This window comes from Danio aesculapii, chromosome 21 (assembly GCF_903798145.1).
Source record: "Danio aesculapii chromosome 21, fDanAes4.1, whole genome shotgun sequence".
Classification (NCBI taxonomy): Eukaryota; Metazoa; Chordata; class Actinopteri; order Cypriniformes; family Danionidae; genus Danio; species Danio aesculapii.
Genome location: NC_079455.1, coordinates 26,073,391 through 26,089,639, shown reverse-complemented (window position 1 = coordinate 26,089,639; position 16,249 = coordinate 26,073,391). Strand labels below are relative to the sequence as shown.

The 16,249-nt window shown below is 34.3% G+C and overlaps 1 protein-coding gene across 2 annotated transcripts; it reads left to right on the top strand.

Moving 5' to 3' along the window:
• The first annotated feature begins 289 nt into the window (after positions 1-289).
• Positions 290-15,628, top strand: btc (betacellulin, epidermal growth factor family member). 2 transcript variants are annotated; one of them, XM_056446970.1, is made up of 6 exons: positions 290-504; positions 1,168-1,272; positions 4,633-4,750; positions 4,834-4,980; positions 5,063-5,190; positions 15,577-15,628. In XM_056446970.1, the coding sequence occupies exons 1-5, from the start codon at positions 465-467 to the stop codon at positions 5,187-5,189; spliced, it is 537 nt and encodes a 178-aa protein (XP_056302945.1). In that variant the 5' UTR covers positions 290-464; the 3' UTR covers position 5,190; positions 15,577-15,628. The 2 variants fall into 2 exon arrangements, with proteins under 2 accessions (XP_056302945.1, XP_056302944.1); XM_056446969.1 differs by lacking the exon at positions 15,577-15,628 and adding an exon at positions 8,843-9,607.
• Positions 15,629-16,249: the final 621 nt, after the last annotated feature.

The window sequence follows — 16,249 nt, the reverse complement described above, 5'->3', positions numbered from 1 at the left end:
GGGGGGAAATGCTACAAGGAGTGATTAAACCAGAGTTAATGTTCATTTGTAGTATAACTGAGGTACAAATGAAACATGTAGGCTAAACCAGCTGCAGTGTACTCTTTGTTTACATTTATTATGCCAATTTAGTCCCATAAATCTCTGAAAAAGTACGCTTTTGATCTACTATTACATTATTGTAGTGTGCAGTATGTTCAAATATACTTAACTTACCTAAGACTAAATGGAAGTTCACAGCAAAAAAGGCGGAGTAAACTCTCAAGCACCTCCCACGAACATTTCAGTACTAGTCGCTAGACAACCAGTCAGTGTCCTCTAAACTTGAGTAAAACAGAAGCTAAACTTTGATAACGCTGCTAAAAAGTTACAGTAGTCGTCTAATATAATAATCGACATGATATCTAAATCTAAAGCAGCACGGAGGTTGACGTTTTCGCGTTGACGTGCACGCGTAGTTACAAATGGACAGGACGCGCAGGTTCATTTTTGCAATAATCTCAGGTAAGATTCAACCATTGTTGTTTTGTATTCAACGCCTTTTCCTGTGTTTTGTTCGTCTGCGAAACAGACAGAGTGCATTTACAACACCTTAGACAGCAGCAGTACCAGTTTGCCATGTTTTCAGTCTTTCAACAGCTCTCTATTAATTTGCTTGTATTTGTGAATACGCTCGTGACATAAAGAGTGGGCGCTGTTTTACTGCTATTTTTAGCTCTGGGATATTGATGTATGTTATTGTCCACCATGTGTGTGTTCAGTTTCTTTCAGAAGTACTCTTAAAATTAAACTTTTAACTAAATAACTATACTTATTGCTAAAAACTAGGCCAGGTTGGTCAAGTAGCCTATTGAAATAGTACACTTCCATGCATACTACTAGTACATTGATTTCAGAATGCTTTCTACTTAAAGTGTTTGAAAAATACCAGTATTTACGGTCTTAGCTACTATTATGGAGGTCTTCTATTTTTAGCACTGGAATTCAGTTTATCCAATGGAGGACATTCTATTGGTTAATCACAGAGGGAGGGTTTTTAAAGTGTAACCACAATCAAAAGGCCTTCATGATTCAGTATAGCATTTGCCTGGAATCCTGCAAGGCAGTCTAATACCACATCCATGCATGCATGGTGCCACCTGTGATTTGTTTGTTGTCTATCCTCAGCTGTTGTCCTATGCAAACACTCCCAGGCTGAATGGAATGCCACAAAAGCCCCAGCGAATGGGACTGTGTCCTGTGAACACCATGCAAACAGCAGCAACTGCACAGGTAAATGTCAAAGGCGTCCCTACATGTGCTTCTCAAAAATAGTTAATCATGCCTGCAATGTTTTTCTGCTTTTTCAAAGATGCAAAAAGCATATTTTCTGAAGCTGCGGTGAGTCTGACTACCACTGACTTTGAAGACGTGAGATGTAACACGGTTTTCCCCCTGTTGTGTTGTAAAAAATGGGTTTCCCCTGGGCATGACATGAAAGGTTTGATAGCGTGACCACCTGCTGAAGAGATAAATAGGATATTAAAATAAAAAAATTCTTTTGAAAGCATGAAGTTTTGCTGGAGTTATTTGATCACTAGGGGAAAAAATCTGTCAAATTCAATTGCTTAGCATGCAGGGCGTTGTAATCTATTCACAAAGAAAAAGTGGACTCTGATGGTAATAATTTAGCTTCTTGGTAGCTTCCAAACCCTTTTTAAAAAATTGTGTTTAATTTTATTCGCTTCCAAGTTCAGGTTTAGTATGTCTGTATAGCAGGTAAATCCTCTATGACTAAGTCAGATCCTGTTGCGTGTGGCCAGAGGTGGTAATTAGATGCTTTCCCATTCAACTTTTAGTTCATTCGTGAAGTCACAGCTCAGGTTTCAGTATTTGTACAACATTCTGACACAATTCTTTGAACTGCGCTTGGCCTTTACAATGAGCTTTTTTTAGTGACATAATATTGTGAATGAGGTTATACAGGGTGTCCACAGGGTCTTAAAAAGTATTCAAAGTTGATTAATCAACATAGAGAAATTTAAGGTCCTTAAAAAGTCTTAAATGCTGTTTTGCAATGTATTCAATTTATAGCATTTTTGATTATGCAATGTATGCTAAGGTTTGCCTGAATTCAATCTGCGAATATCAGGATGCTGTGTAGTTTATAAAATCAATAAAATCCTACTAGATTTGACATCATGCTGCTTTGTTTACTGTAGAAACCAAGGCAACACCATTATTTCTGCAGTTCTATTGGCACAAACGTACTGAATTAGCTAGATTTAATAGATTTTTATTCAGTATATGAATAATGTTTTAGATTTGGATTAGTTTTTATATTAATATTTAGTAAATATACTGTACATAAAAATCTCGCCAGTGTTTCTGGTTGAAACCTAAAGTGGTTATTAGGTCTTAAAATGTATGGAAAGAGACTCTGATTCCTGTATATACTCTGTTATACCATTGCAGTTTTACTGTGGTTACATTGCTATGGGTTTTAGAGTTGCTCAATACCTGCAGTATAATGTTAGCTGATTTAGTAACATTTCAGTTTGTCAGTTGGGTGACTTTGAATATTGATTTTGTATGCTCACTTCTGCTAGTTTGACATTTTGCAGTCATTTAGTCCTCATTAAGAGTTAATATTTAAAAATAACATTTATTTTTTATTTATAACAATCATGAACAAAAATTATAATGACTTGGCAAGTTTTAAACTAAGAGGGAAAGCCAGAATCACAATTTAAAATTAATTGTAATGTCTTGGTCCTTTTTTATTGACCTTATTCTTCTGGTATAAGTGGGCGCATCCATTTGAATTTTTTTGGCTCGAGACTTCCGGTTCACTTCCATTCATTTTTAGACGTTACAAACAGCTTGTTGCGCTGCTTGATGTTGCGAACTGACGTTTTTTTATTATATTATTCTGCTTTTTCTGTATACTCATGCAAACACTTGTTTGGAGAGCAAGTAGTTTGACTGTTTTCTGCCGTTTATTATTCCTAGTCAGTTCTCCCACAGGCAGCTGAATCGGAAGTTCTAAAACAATTGCAAAAACAAATACACTTCTGCTCTGAAGAATAGGGTCAATATGCTAAAAGGCAATTTATCCTAGGAGATATAAAGGACATTCTACCACAAACAGACGTTTTTTACTTATAGAAAATGTGACTGGGCCTGACCTTTAAGCTTGTTTTCCTCAAAACAAATCATACAAAAACAAGCGTAAAATCATACAATTCAATGATAGAACGCATCCTTGATCACTGTCAGCTTCACCTCCGTCAAATGATGTCATAGCCGTAATGGTGTATTGCGCGCGTTTTATGTTACATTTAATGCAAATGTGACAGGACTGACACAGGGAAACATGGGGACAATTGTAAAATAGTGTTTATTTGTAGAATTTATTTATAATTTCAAGTTTTTAATCAATTGATGGGCATGATAATAACTTAAACTTGCAATTTCTGAAGTTTTTTTTTTCTAAATTAGTTTTTTGCGTAACAAAACTATATAAAGCTATAGTTAAACTAAAGCTGTAGATTGAATTGGTTAGAGGACAAAGACAATGACAGAGTTTTTAAAGAGAGTATATATAATATAAAATAATTTGTAAAGATTTTTAATAGAAAAACAGTCTGAGAACCAAATGAATGGCATATTCATTTACAGAACAACTCACAGAATTCAACCATCAGTCCATTTTAGAATTTTTTTCAGATTAAATACTTTTTATTCACTGTATTTATGTTTTTATTTTAGGGACAGATAATGTACGTTTCTGGTAGAATGTCCCATAACTCATAAAATCCTTATTAAATCAATATAAACCGTTGGATATGTTTTACTTGCGTTCAGATTATATAAAATAATTACATGAAATTATTATTTTTTTTGCTCATCATTTTTCACTCTTGCCTGTTTAAGAAAGAAAATATATAAAACGTCACAATAATAACTTTAATATAAGCTTTAGCCAATGTTTTCTTTTATTTAAATGCCAAAATAAGGTCAAGACATTTAAATAATCACATTAATACCAGCAATGGGTCTAAGACGAGACCTATTTTGGGATCCAAAACAAATAGAATTCATAACTTATATTATATTCACATTTTAAATGCAAGTATCTACTTTAATGTATTTTAAATGACTTTTGTAAAAGCAAAATTTTAAAATATGGATGATTTATTTTTCACTTTTGACCTGCACTTATAAAATATATATAAAAGAATAGATGATCATAAGCTTTATAATGTTTTTAATTATTAAAAATCCACAAATTACCAAAAACTAGTAGTTTGAAAGATTGTGGAAGTGTAAATTTTAATTACGCTTAATTAAGATGAATAATCAGAGCTCCACTGTTAATTTTAACAACAAAAAATGCTCAAAATAAAATTACTCTGCAAATGTTTTGCATACAAAAAAGAAATGTTTATTTTATTAATTTAATTTATTTATTTTGCAGCTGGAAGGGCATCCGCTGCGTAAAACATATGTTGGATGAGTTGGCGGTTCATTCCGCTGTGGCGACCCCAGATTAATAAAGGGACCAAGCCTAAAACAATATGAATGAATGAATGAATATTAATTTATAAGTTGCATTAATTAATTTCTTTTTTGTCTTTGACCCTTATACAGATTCAAAAGATGAGCAGAAATGGAGTGGACATTTCTCTGCCTGTCCTAAAGAATACAAGTATTTCTGCATTCATGGTGCTTGCCGTTTCGTGGAGGAGCAGAACACGCCGTCATGCAGGTGAGACTTTGACCTGTCCAGCAGCCGACCAATCACAGCTCAAGATAATGCTGAATAATTGTACTGTGTTTACATTTGCACAGATGCGAAAAAGGATATATTGGAGCAAGGTGTGAATATCTTGATATTGATTTCCATGTCGGAGACCGGAGGAAAATAGTCATTGCGTGTGTGGTCGCAGGACTGGTGTTTCTGATTCTGCTCATCGTTTTCATATGCGTCTGTACACAGTGAGTAGATACAATATCACATTTTCTGTCTATTTGTTAAAGTCTTTTAAAGTTTGAATGTTCTTTGTGTTTTGTATAACAGTAAACGATATAGACCATGTAGAAAAAAGAAGAGAAAGAAGCAAACAATTGATGAAGATGAGAAGCACACTCCGCTAAACACACATGAAGGTGCTCCAGCTGACACATCCAACACCAATGCTGTATGAAGTGAGTTTCTTCTCCTGCTTCATTCAATTTACATGAACCGCGCAGTGCATTAAGGCCAATTACTGTTCAGATCAGGTATACAAGTGGTTCTCAAATGCTTACAGGATTTTACATCCGATATTAGCTTGCAACGTAATACCTAGACAAAATCATACAAAAAATAAAGCATAATACACTTTGAATCAATTCAGAGATTAATTATTGGTTTCTAAATGTCTTGAGATCATATTTATTTTTGAAACAACATACAATGCAAATTATTGCTTTTTATTATTAATACAACATACTAATTATTATTATTATTATTTATTTATTAATATTATTATTATTAACATACAAATTATTATTGCTACAACATACAACGCAGCTAGCAGAGTTTGATGAATTGTTACCTTTTAATTATTATAACAACATATAAATTATTATTCATTCATTTTCTTTTTGGCTTAGTCCCTCTATTAATCTGGGGTCGCCACAGCGGAATGAACCGCCAATTTATCCAGCACATGTTTTACGCATGCCCTTCCAGCCGCAACCCATCTCTGGGAAACATCCATACACACTCATTCACACTCATACACTACGGACAATTTAGCCTACCCAATTCACCTGTACCGCATGTCTTTGGACTGTGGGGGAAACCGGAGCACCCGGAGGAAACCCACGCGAACGCAGGGAGAACATGGAAACTCCACACAGTAACGCCAGCTGACCCAGTCGAGGCTCGAACCAGTGACCTTCTTGCTGTGAGGCGACAGCACTACCTACTGTGCCACTGTGTCGCCTATTATTATTATTATTATTATTATTATTAACAAATAAATTATTATGATTACAACATACAATGCAGCTAGCAGAGTTTGAACGAATTATTCTAAAGGCCAGGACACACCCAGCTGACAGTCTGCTGTTGGGCTTTGTCGGTCAGTGACGGTCCAGCTAGTTGGTTTGATGTGTTCCACAAGTCGCTTCATGTCAGATTAATGTCAGAGCTCATTGGCCTAATTCAGCATGTCGAATCATCATCAGCTGAAGAGATTATTCAGTAACGAATCAGAGCATGGGTGTGAAGTAGTGAGTGGCATAGCAGTTTGTAATTTTGTAATTTGCAAACAATTTAGGTTATCGGACATATTTGCAGGAGCGAATCCCTCTGTGGTGAGTTAATGGTACTAAACGCTGCTTTGTTTACGCTGTGGAAGTTCTAGTTTCCCGGTTGTGAATGAGAAAACCCCACACGGGTGCAGAAAGCAAAGAAAAGGTCCAAAACGACCCCAAGCAAGTATAAAAAAAGAAACGAATTGGTAAAATTTTCTATGAAGCTCATGCTTCTAATTAATTATAACTCAAATATGAACTATATACTTAATACAAACTAATAAAGTTTTATTTAATTATAAGCATGAGCTTCATAGAAAGTGAATTTTTCTTCATTGAAATTGTGAATTAAATAAATAAAATACAAAATTTGGCATTTCATGTGATGCTTCAAAATGTACATAAGCACAAGTACTGATTTACAATCACTGTGTTGCTCTGAGACATGCAGTGGCCCTACATTTGATTAGTTTCATAGGTAAAATGGAGCCAAACCTGACAATATGAGTGAATCTGAGTTATCCGAGTCTTAACTACAAATGACCAGTAACCTAATTCTAACTTCCTGTTCAATGACATAAATGCCATTTTATAATGTGCTGCTATTTGGGAACAGCACTCTTGTGGTGTTATTTTTAACTAGCTTTCCCTTATGCATATTTAAAACAAAAACGCACACAGAAACATTTTGTGGCCCATTTACTCTCCCTTTAAACTGCATGATGTTATGAACATTTCATTTTAATGACTTATTAAAACGCAAGTGTTCAGGTCCATTCACTCCAAGAACAGTTATAAAGTTAAATATAATGATATGTTGTCTGGGGCTTTTTTTAAATGTTCTAGTTCAGGGATGGGCATTTCAGTCCTGGAGGTCTACTGTCCTGCAGAGTTCTGTACTTAATCTAATCAAAAACATTTGAACAAGCTGATCACTAGCTGTGTCCAAAACAATTCCCTATACACTATACACACTCTGTCAGGTGTCCACCATTTTGTAGTTTGTTTAAATTCTGAGTGAACAATTTCATTCCAACTTTGGCTCACTACTTTTAACCCAAAATCCACACTGATTTTGAGCATGCATTTGATGTACACTTGTTGAAGCAGAATTTCCCAGAATCCACCACAAAGAGTGAAAGAGGTAAAGAAGAAGAAACACGGCTGACATGAACACACAAGGCGGCAAATTTCATTCATAATTCATTCAGCGAAAATAATAACACATGTACAGGTTCTCATTGTCGCTTATATCTTATAATGTTTTAATATATTAATGTACTATATTGAATATCTACATACTTTGTTGACAAATAAATGTTGCCAAAGTGGCCAAAATCAAACAAAAAGTGCTCAGGGGTAGATTAATTAATGTGTTGGTGCTTTTTGTGTAAGGCATTCATTACAATAAACAGCAAAAATAAGTTTAAGGCACTGGAAAAATCTGAAAAAGCCTTTATTGACATGGATATTCATTAAAACTACACCGACACGTTTCAGCAAACTTGATCAAAGCCTTCATCAGTGTAACAGAGATCAGGGGCGTCTGGAGTTTCTTCTGAACACTTTGGTCTCAAGACTCATTAGAATATCTTAACAATACTAAAATAATATATCGAACACACGGCCAACTCAACAATCAGTATTAACTCAGCATTGAGAGAAAAAAAATGGGATTGAAAATAAAATAAAAAAAGATGACGAGTGTTATACAACATATTTCTCAAATAATACACTGTGAGTCTGTGCCAATAGCCTAGTGGTGAAGTGCGCCGACATATAGCACCATGGTGCTCACAGCGACCTGAGTTTGATTCCTGGCTCGAGGTTCTATGTCGACCCTTCCCCTCTCTCTGCTCCCAATACTTTCCTGTCTGTCTATATATATATCAGTACACTCAGCTGTCATACACTAAATAGGGATTAGTGAATAAGTGAACAGTTTTGGACACAGCTGCAGTCCTCAAGATCACTAATGTGCTTGATTAGGGTTGGAGCTGAACTCTGCAGGATGACCTTGCCTGTTCTTGGCTGTCAATGTTTTCAACAATCTTCAGATGGAGAATTCTAAAAATGAATTAAACAACATAGTTTACTCCATTTCACTATTTTCATATAGTGTGGATTCTCCTATTTCTTAAAATTTATAAAGATGTAACGATTGTCCTTTATGTGAATGGGCAGTTAACATCAGTTTCCTCTGTTTTTATTTCAGTTTTCCTCACCCACCTTTAGAAACACTTGTCTTTTGGTTCTTAAAAGCTTATTCATTATCAAATGAAATACTTGCTTCCTTCAGGAAATGATCCGCGCTCAAGCTCTATAAAACAAGAGCTTTTCCACACCCTTACAAGGACATTAACATCCTTTCTGAGTTGACGGTAAAAGCCTTTTCGAAGTACACAGCGAGCTCTATAAAGAGAAGTATGGAAACAATAAGCAAAGCGTCTGTTTGACATGTGCGGCTGTTGTGATGCTGTTCAGACCTTGGTTGCCAGGCAGTCAGATCAACTGTTAGCTCAAATAGATGCCTCTAATTGTCTTTTTGTTTCAGTGATACAGTGAAGTGATCCTGCCTGGCTTGGTAATGGCCTGGAAATGAGGACTTCTTCTGGAGGGTGATGAAAGCAGAGATTTACTGTAATCCTGAGTGGACTTTCAATGAACTCGCGTGATATGGTGTGTCAGGCAACCTTTGCCATTCCCTCTGCTACTGTTTACCTCATTCTTCATGCCACTTTATTCATGCTTTCCAGTAGAAAAGGATCTCACAGCTTCACGGTGGCTGTAAATGTGAAAGCGTATCATAATTTAAAAATGTGAGGAGGTGGTGTACGACATGCTGAATGGAAACAAAGCCTGTCTTGGATGGTTGATATATGTTTGTAGTGCTTATGAAACAAAGTTACAGTACGTTCAATTTGGTGAGGTTGAATAATTAGTCATATTTCCAGTTTTAACAGTTTTTGAAAATAGTTCTTCCGACATTATTGGACCAAAATGTTCTCTTAAGTTTGATTTATTTATTAGCATGTATAAAGAAATGATTTGTTTTTGTGTTGAACTATATTTAAAGAAAAAACCGAAGTCTGTTAATATATACATATTTTTTGATTCATGAAGAGTTTTTATAGAGCGAGAAGTATTAGCTAGTTTTTCAGTCCTATATTTGGTCATTAATATTTATAACTCGGCATCAAAAAAAATTAGTTTCATAAATAAAGGGAAAGCGTTGTTATTTGCGTTTTGTTAAGCACTGTTTGGAAATATTGTATTTGTTGATGTAGAGTTGCACTCACCATTCATTGTTAAATCTAAATTTTTCAAATACAAAGCTGTATTTACTTTATACTATAAAAAACATCTTAATAAATGTATATGTTTATTATTAAATGCAGTATTTCTACTTTGTAAATCAAAATTCTTACTGTTTTCAAAACTAAGAAATCTCTCTTCACAACAATGAAACACAGCAACAACATGCAAAGCATCACACACATCTTGCAAAAGCAAACACATCTTTTAAAGTAATATGTCTATGTCAGTATTTTTACATAGTAACTAAATACATTTTTTAACTAACCCTCCAATTTTTTTGACAATAGGCATTTTACAATTCCCCTAGAGATAAACAGTTGAGTTTTAGCATTTTTAAAATCCATTCAGCCATTCACTAGGTCTAGCATGAGCACTTTTATATGGAGGCCGAGAGAGCTTAACATGCTGCAGTTTAAGAAAACACATGCAATTACAAAAAATGCCAGCAAATTAAGAAGAGATCTTCATCCCTTTGACAGCACACATGCTACAAATCATCACAACGCACAGACATTAAAAAACGCGCTGCATTTTCACACAACACAAACATGTAATGGTAATAATACACGCTGCATTTTCTCACAATGCTAACATTTTACGAAAGCGTGCTGCATTTTCTCACAACACAAAAAGAACAGAACACAATGGAAATGTTTCAAGGGAATCCAAAATGTGGCGGACGCTGCTGTGCCATGATTATTACTCAGTGAAGTTGTAGGTGATCTTTGAAAAGTGAGTTTTTTGTTTGTTTATTTTAATATCCTGATTCCAGTGTTTTTAGTGTTTATTAGCCTTAATAACCATAACCTAAATAGCCTGGTTCGTCACGTTTTAGGGTCTCTTTAAAACATTTCTGTTGTGTTGTGAGAAAATGCGGAGCGGTTTTGTAGAATGTTTGCGTTGTGAGAAAATGCATTGTGTTTTAATAATTGTTTGTGTTTTTTAAAAATGTGTTAACATTGTGAGGATGGATGAAGATCTTTTCTCAATTTGCTGGTGTTTTTTGTAATTGCACGTGTTTTCTTAATTTGCAGCAAGTTAAACTCTCTTGGCCATCGTACTTTTAGCTTAGCATAACTCATTAGCTGTGTCCCAAATGGTGCACTATGCACTAATGCACTTACACAAGTCAACAGCATATATGAATGTAGCGTTGTCCCAAATGGAACACTCTTGGGTTTTTTTTACTAAGGGGATATTCAGTTTCCCTGATGACGTTCGATGATTGCCAAAGTAGTAAAGTAAATGACCAAACTACCAAATAATAGCTGCCATGAGTATAACCGCATTCACCATCGGGAGGTGGTGTAATCACTCTTGTGGGAGAATTTGCTTTCACAATTCAAAATAAAGTAATCCAACATGAGCTGAAAGCTCCGGCCCTTCTGCTACCTGAGCAAAGCTGCGACTGTTGAGTGCACGAAGTGTCCAACATTCCACTCTTCATTTTAACGATTGAATAAGTGCACTTGTTTTTAGAGTTTCAGTGTGAATGCTCTACTTGCACTATTTATACTACATAATGGTGTAGAATAGTGCATAAGTATGCCATTTGAGATGCACCTTTCGAATCGGATTAGATTAGCATCTCGCTAAAAAATTCAGAAAGTCTTTTGATAAATTTTCTGTTTAGAGCTTCATTCTTCTGTCGTTACATCATGTACTAAGACTGACGGAAACTGAAAAGTTGTTATTTTTCAAGTTGATATGGCTAGGAACTTAGCAAAGTCATTTTGAGCGAGATGCTAATTGTCTAATCGAATTTATTATCTGTGCATAAGCTAAGCTAAAAGTGCTCACACAAGACCCAGAAATCGGTTGAGTGCATTCTCAAATGGTAAATCTCTGGTATAACTAGACTAAACAGTAAACATAGTATTTTCATTGTATTTCACTTAAAAATAAGCAGTGACAGACAAAACAAATACATTTAAAGAATGTAAACAAATAGACTTGTTACTGTAAAGTTAAATAAATAAATAAATAAATAAATAACAATAATTGTAGTGTTGTATCCATCCCTGGTGTCACAGGCCATCACTTGGAGAAGGGGTTTGTGTTGGTGGTTCTGATGTTTGTGGGTAATTCTTTAACTACGGGCCCTTTTATGTTCTATGATCATATATCCAAAATATATATAATTTTGTTCAAATTTCTCTTTCTTTCTCAAAATAATAATAAAACTTACTTTTAAAAAATGTACTACCTTTTTATTGTAATTTTTCATATTATTCAACCTCCTTTTTAGGTGTCAAAATCACAGTTTTCGCCTTGTCGCATACCCAGAGTTTAAACTTCAACAATGAAATTAACATTTTAGAATAATATTTATCTGGTAACTATTAATGTATCTTAATTAAGCACTAGTAAAATAGGTTCAATATTTATAGTTATTGATGTGAGACTAATATCAATATTAATTTTATACACAATATAGCTATCACACAGTATCAGTGTCATTTCCTCCACAACACTGTAATGTCGCTTTAAAAAGGTTGTGTGAAAGATTGTTTAGGTGGTTTCTATGAAAATGAATAGTGTCATCAGCACATGTTCAAGATGGAGGGAATTAAAACTTTCATCAACAACACATGAAGAAAAATCTAAGTAATATTGCTTGATAAGGTAATATATTTATTCTACTATGTTTTATTCAGTAAACAAAGTGAATGTGACACGCAAACCCATCATTTCTTCACACCAACTTGGAAAATGTCTATGTTGTGTGCAATGGCACTTAGCGGGAATAAACTTGCTTCCAAGAAATGTTCAATCTCCTTTACTGTTTGTGTTGTGTTCTGGTTACCACAGCCCCAAACATCCATTCTATGGGATTATTTAACCTTTATGGTTATAGATAAAGCTTTGAAGAACCGCCTTGCCTTTTATTACTCCCAGGTTTGGTCTTAGTCTGCACTGATGCCAACAGAAACTGGCCTCATATTTCAGCGCAGCCATAAATAGCTCGGTTTGGAGAGACCGGAGAACGACAGGAATCCTGTGCCTCAGTTGGTGGGATCTTGTGAAGCAGATGTTTTTCCTATGATATTTATCAGAGCGGTGTCAAATGTTTCATCAGAACATCACTTACTGTATCAAGCTTGTCTTTTTTTCTGAGCTCTTCATATTTTTAAAAGCTTTAGAGATTTGGAAAGATCTTATAAGGATCTGAGGCCCTTTTAAACTTCTGTTCCAACAAGTATGTCTATGAAAAAAATATGTCTTGTGGCGAATGTCTTGTTGAACAGAGTTTCCTTGAACTAAAACAGCAGGAAATGAAAGTACAAGGTGTGTCTGAAGGAGATTGAAATGGTTAACTGATACAACACGCTTTCAGCAGGAGATAAAAGTGTCACTCTGATCTCTCCATATTTTTTTTACTCCAGTTCTTCTGAAGTGCCATATGATAACGTCACCAGAGAGTAAAGTCAGGAATTTGTCTGTTTTTTTGTGGATTTAATAGTTCCTCTTATTGACCAAGACTGACCCAAAAGAGGGATTTGGCTTTGAGCTTGACTTTAGATTTTCAGGGAATAATGATGTAAATGAAGGTGATTTGCTTCAGAAGACTTGGAATGATGTTCATATTATGTGGACTTATGCGGCTTTATAATTATTGTATGACGCTCTTTGTCATTTTGGAGCTTGATAGTCCATATTCTTGTTCAGTTTCATATAAAATGTTCTACACTATATATATATATATATATATATATATATATATATATATATATATATATATATATATATATATATATATATATATATATACAGTTGAAGTCAGAATAATAAGCCCCCCTGAATTCTTAGCCCCCCTGTTTATTTTTTTTTTTTTTTCATTTCTAAACATAATAGTTTTAATATCTGATTTCTTATTACTGATTTATTTTATCTTTGTCATGATGACGGTACATAATATTTTATAAGACACTTCTATAAAGCTTAAAGTGACATTTAAAGGCTTAACTTGGTTAATTAGTTTAACTAGGAGGGTTAGGGTAATTTGGCAAGTTATTGTATAATGATGGTTTGTTCTGTAGACCAGTGTTTCCCAACCCTGTTCCTGGAGGCACACCAACAGTAACATATTTTGGATGTCTCAGTTATCTGACCCATTAACTTCATGTTTTGAAGTCTCTTCTGATGTTATGAGAAGATGATTCAGGTGTGTTTGATTAGGGAGAGGTTGAAAATGTGGACTGTTGATGTGCCTTCAGGAACAGGGTTGGGAAACACTGCTGTAGACTATCGAGACAAAATATATAGCTTAAAGAGGCTAATAATTTTGACTTTGACACTGTTTTAAAAAAATTTAAAACTGCTTTTATTCTAGCCGAAACAGACACACTGTGAAAATGTCCTTGCTCTGTTAATCATCATTTGGGAAATATTTTTAAAAAAAAATAAAAAAATTTAAAAGAGGGGCTAATAATTCTGACTTCAACATATATATATATATATATATATATATATATATATATATATATATATATATATATATAAATTAAACAGTTTGCCATATTTTGTGATTCATGGGTGTTTTCTCTTTAAATACAATTTTGAATTGTGCTAATAGCGTTGCTCAGATAACTTTTGATGTTAAAAATTTGAACAAAATGACTTTTATTTATATTCATGGTCTGGTTTGGAACATTTTCTTGTGTCTAGCCATGAAAGTTTTTCTTTACTAAATGGAATGTTCCCATCTAGAAAAATGTTCTTGAAACACACATTATTATTATTAGTAGTAATAGTAGTATTATTATTGTTTTTATTTTTTTATGAAGTATTTAAAAACCTACCTACAATGTTCTGGAAAGCAACTCATTTGAAAAGATTCTAAAGGGAACATTCCCAATGTTGTAAGGATATTGTGGCCCAATAGAAAGCTATATTTGTGATCCAAAGGTTGCAGGTTCGACTCCAACAGGGATTGTAGGTCGGGGGGAGAAAATATTCTCAATACCCCAACTGAGGTGAGACCTTTGTTCCCAAGGCTGCTCACTGTCCAGATGTGTGTTTATAGTTTTATAATGCGTGTGTGCACTTAGATAGGTTCAGAATGTGGGTCACCATACATGGCCACATAACTTTTAAAATGTATGCTGACTGTAATGTACACTCTCAGAAATAAGCTGTCACTGGGACGTTACTTTTTCAAAAGGTACACTTTGGGGCTTTCAGTTGCACATTAGTACCTTTTGGGTAGAATTTGTACCTTTTAAGGTACTATGAGGTACAGATTTGTACTTTTTTTAGTTATTACACTCAAAATGATGTGCTCCTGTTCAAACTACTTATTTAAAATGAGTTGAAGCAGCATATTTCTTAAGTTTTTGGGGGGCAACTTAATTATTTTATGTTCAATCCGCTTTGTAAAAATTATTAAGTTAACTTAATTTGTGTTGGGACAAAATCAAATCACTTTTATTGTCACATCATCAGCAGCATGTGTACTATGATGAGTGAAAAGCTTAAGAGCTGGCTCCAGACAGAGCAAAATACAACAGCATACTCCCAAAAAACAAAACAGTGTACAATTAGCAACGTGAACAGTAATATGTAGAATTTAATGAATAGGTGTACACATAGTCTGACTGTTGGTGGAAAATTAATGTAGGAAATATTGTTGACAAAATGATGGAATTGTGTAGTACCCAGCATTTTACAGTGTTATATGTATCTTTAAACACCTGTTAAGAACAAAAAGGTTCCTTTAGAAAAGGACAGCCTCAGTTACAGATTATGTACCTTTTTTTCTGAGAGTGTAAGCATAAGGCTGAAACAGAGATTGTTGCTATGTTCAATTGGTGTTGTACATCTTTTTTAGCTAGGTTGAAGCTAGTCCAAGCATTTATCAAAGCACAAAATGGTGTAACCTGTTTTGCAGAAAACAGTAAAGTTTGCAGGACCAGTTCCATTATAATGTTAGTGTCTTTGTAAATCTAAATTGCAGGTTTTTGTCTATAGGGAACTGGAGCTCCGGTGACAAATTCCACCATCATTGTATATTAGCTGCTGTTGAAAAGACTTCAAGAAAGGTACCTTTTGTGTTTCTTTTTTTGTACAGAAGAAATAAAGTCATTCAGGGATGGAGAGGTGTGAAAGAGACTAGAATCATCAGTCAGAACTCCTTGTCCATTTCCAAATACGAAACATGACCTCTACAGACATGCATCACTAGCCACTTGGTTTCTGTGGCAAGTCATTTAATATTTAATCTATAAAACTTACTTCAATACTTCTTTAATGTTCTATGCTTATATTCTTTAGGTACTTCTTTTTTTAAAGATTATCATCATTAGTTAAGCAACCATCCAGGAGGGCATACGATCCTAGTTATTATTACAGAGGCTTCTAATAGACACTAGTAATTATTCATTGGACACTGCTGCCTTTTCATTTGATACTTATTTCACTAATAGCTATTCTAGTGTTACTAGTAGTACTAGTACGCATTCATTATTGATCAACTACTGTTTAACCTTCAGATACAAGTTCCCTTTTAAATTATACTAGTTCGTATTATAGATAGTTCTTATTATAAGATGCTGGTATTTATTTGTTGTAATCCATTAAATAGATATGAATAATAATAACAACTAATAGACACTAATAATTATTCATTTGATATTACTTAAAT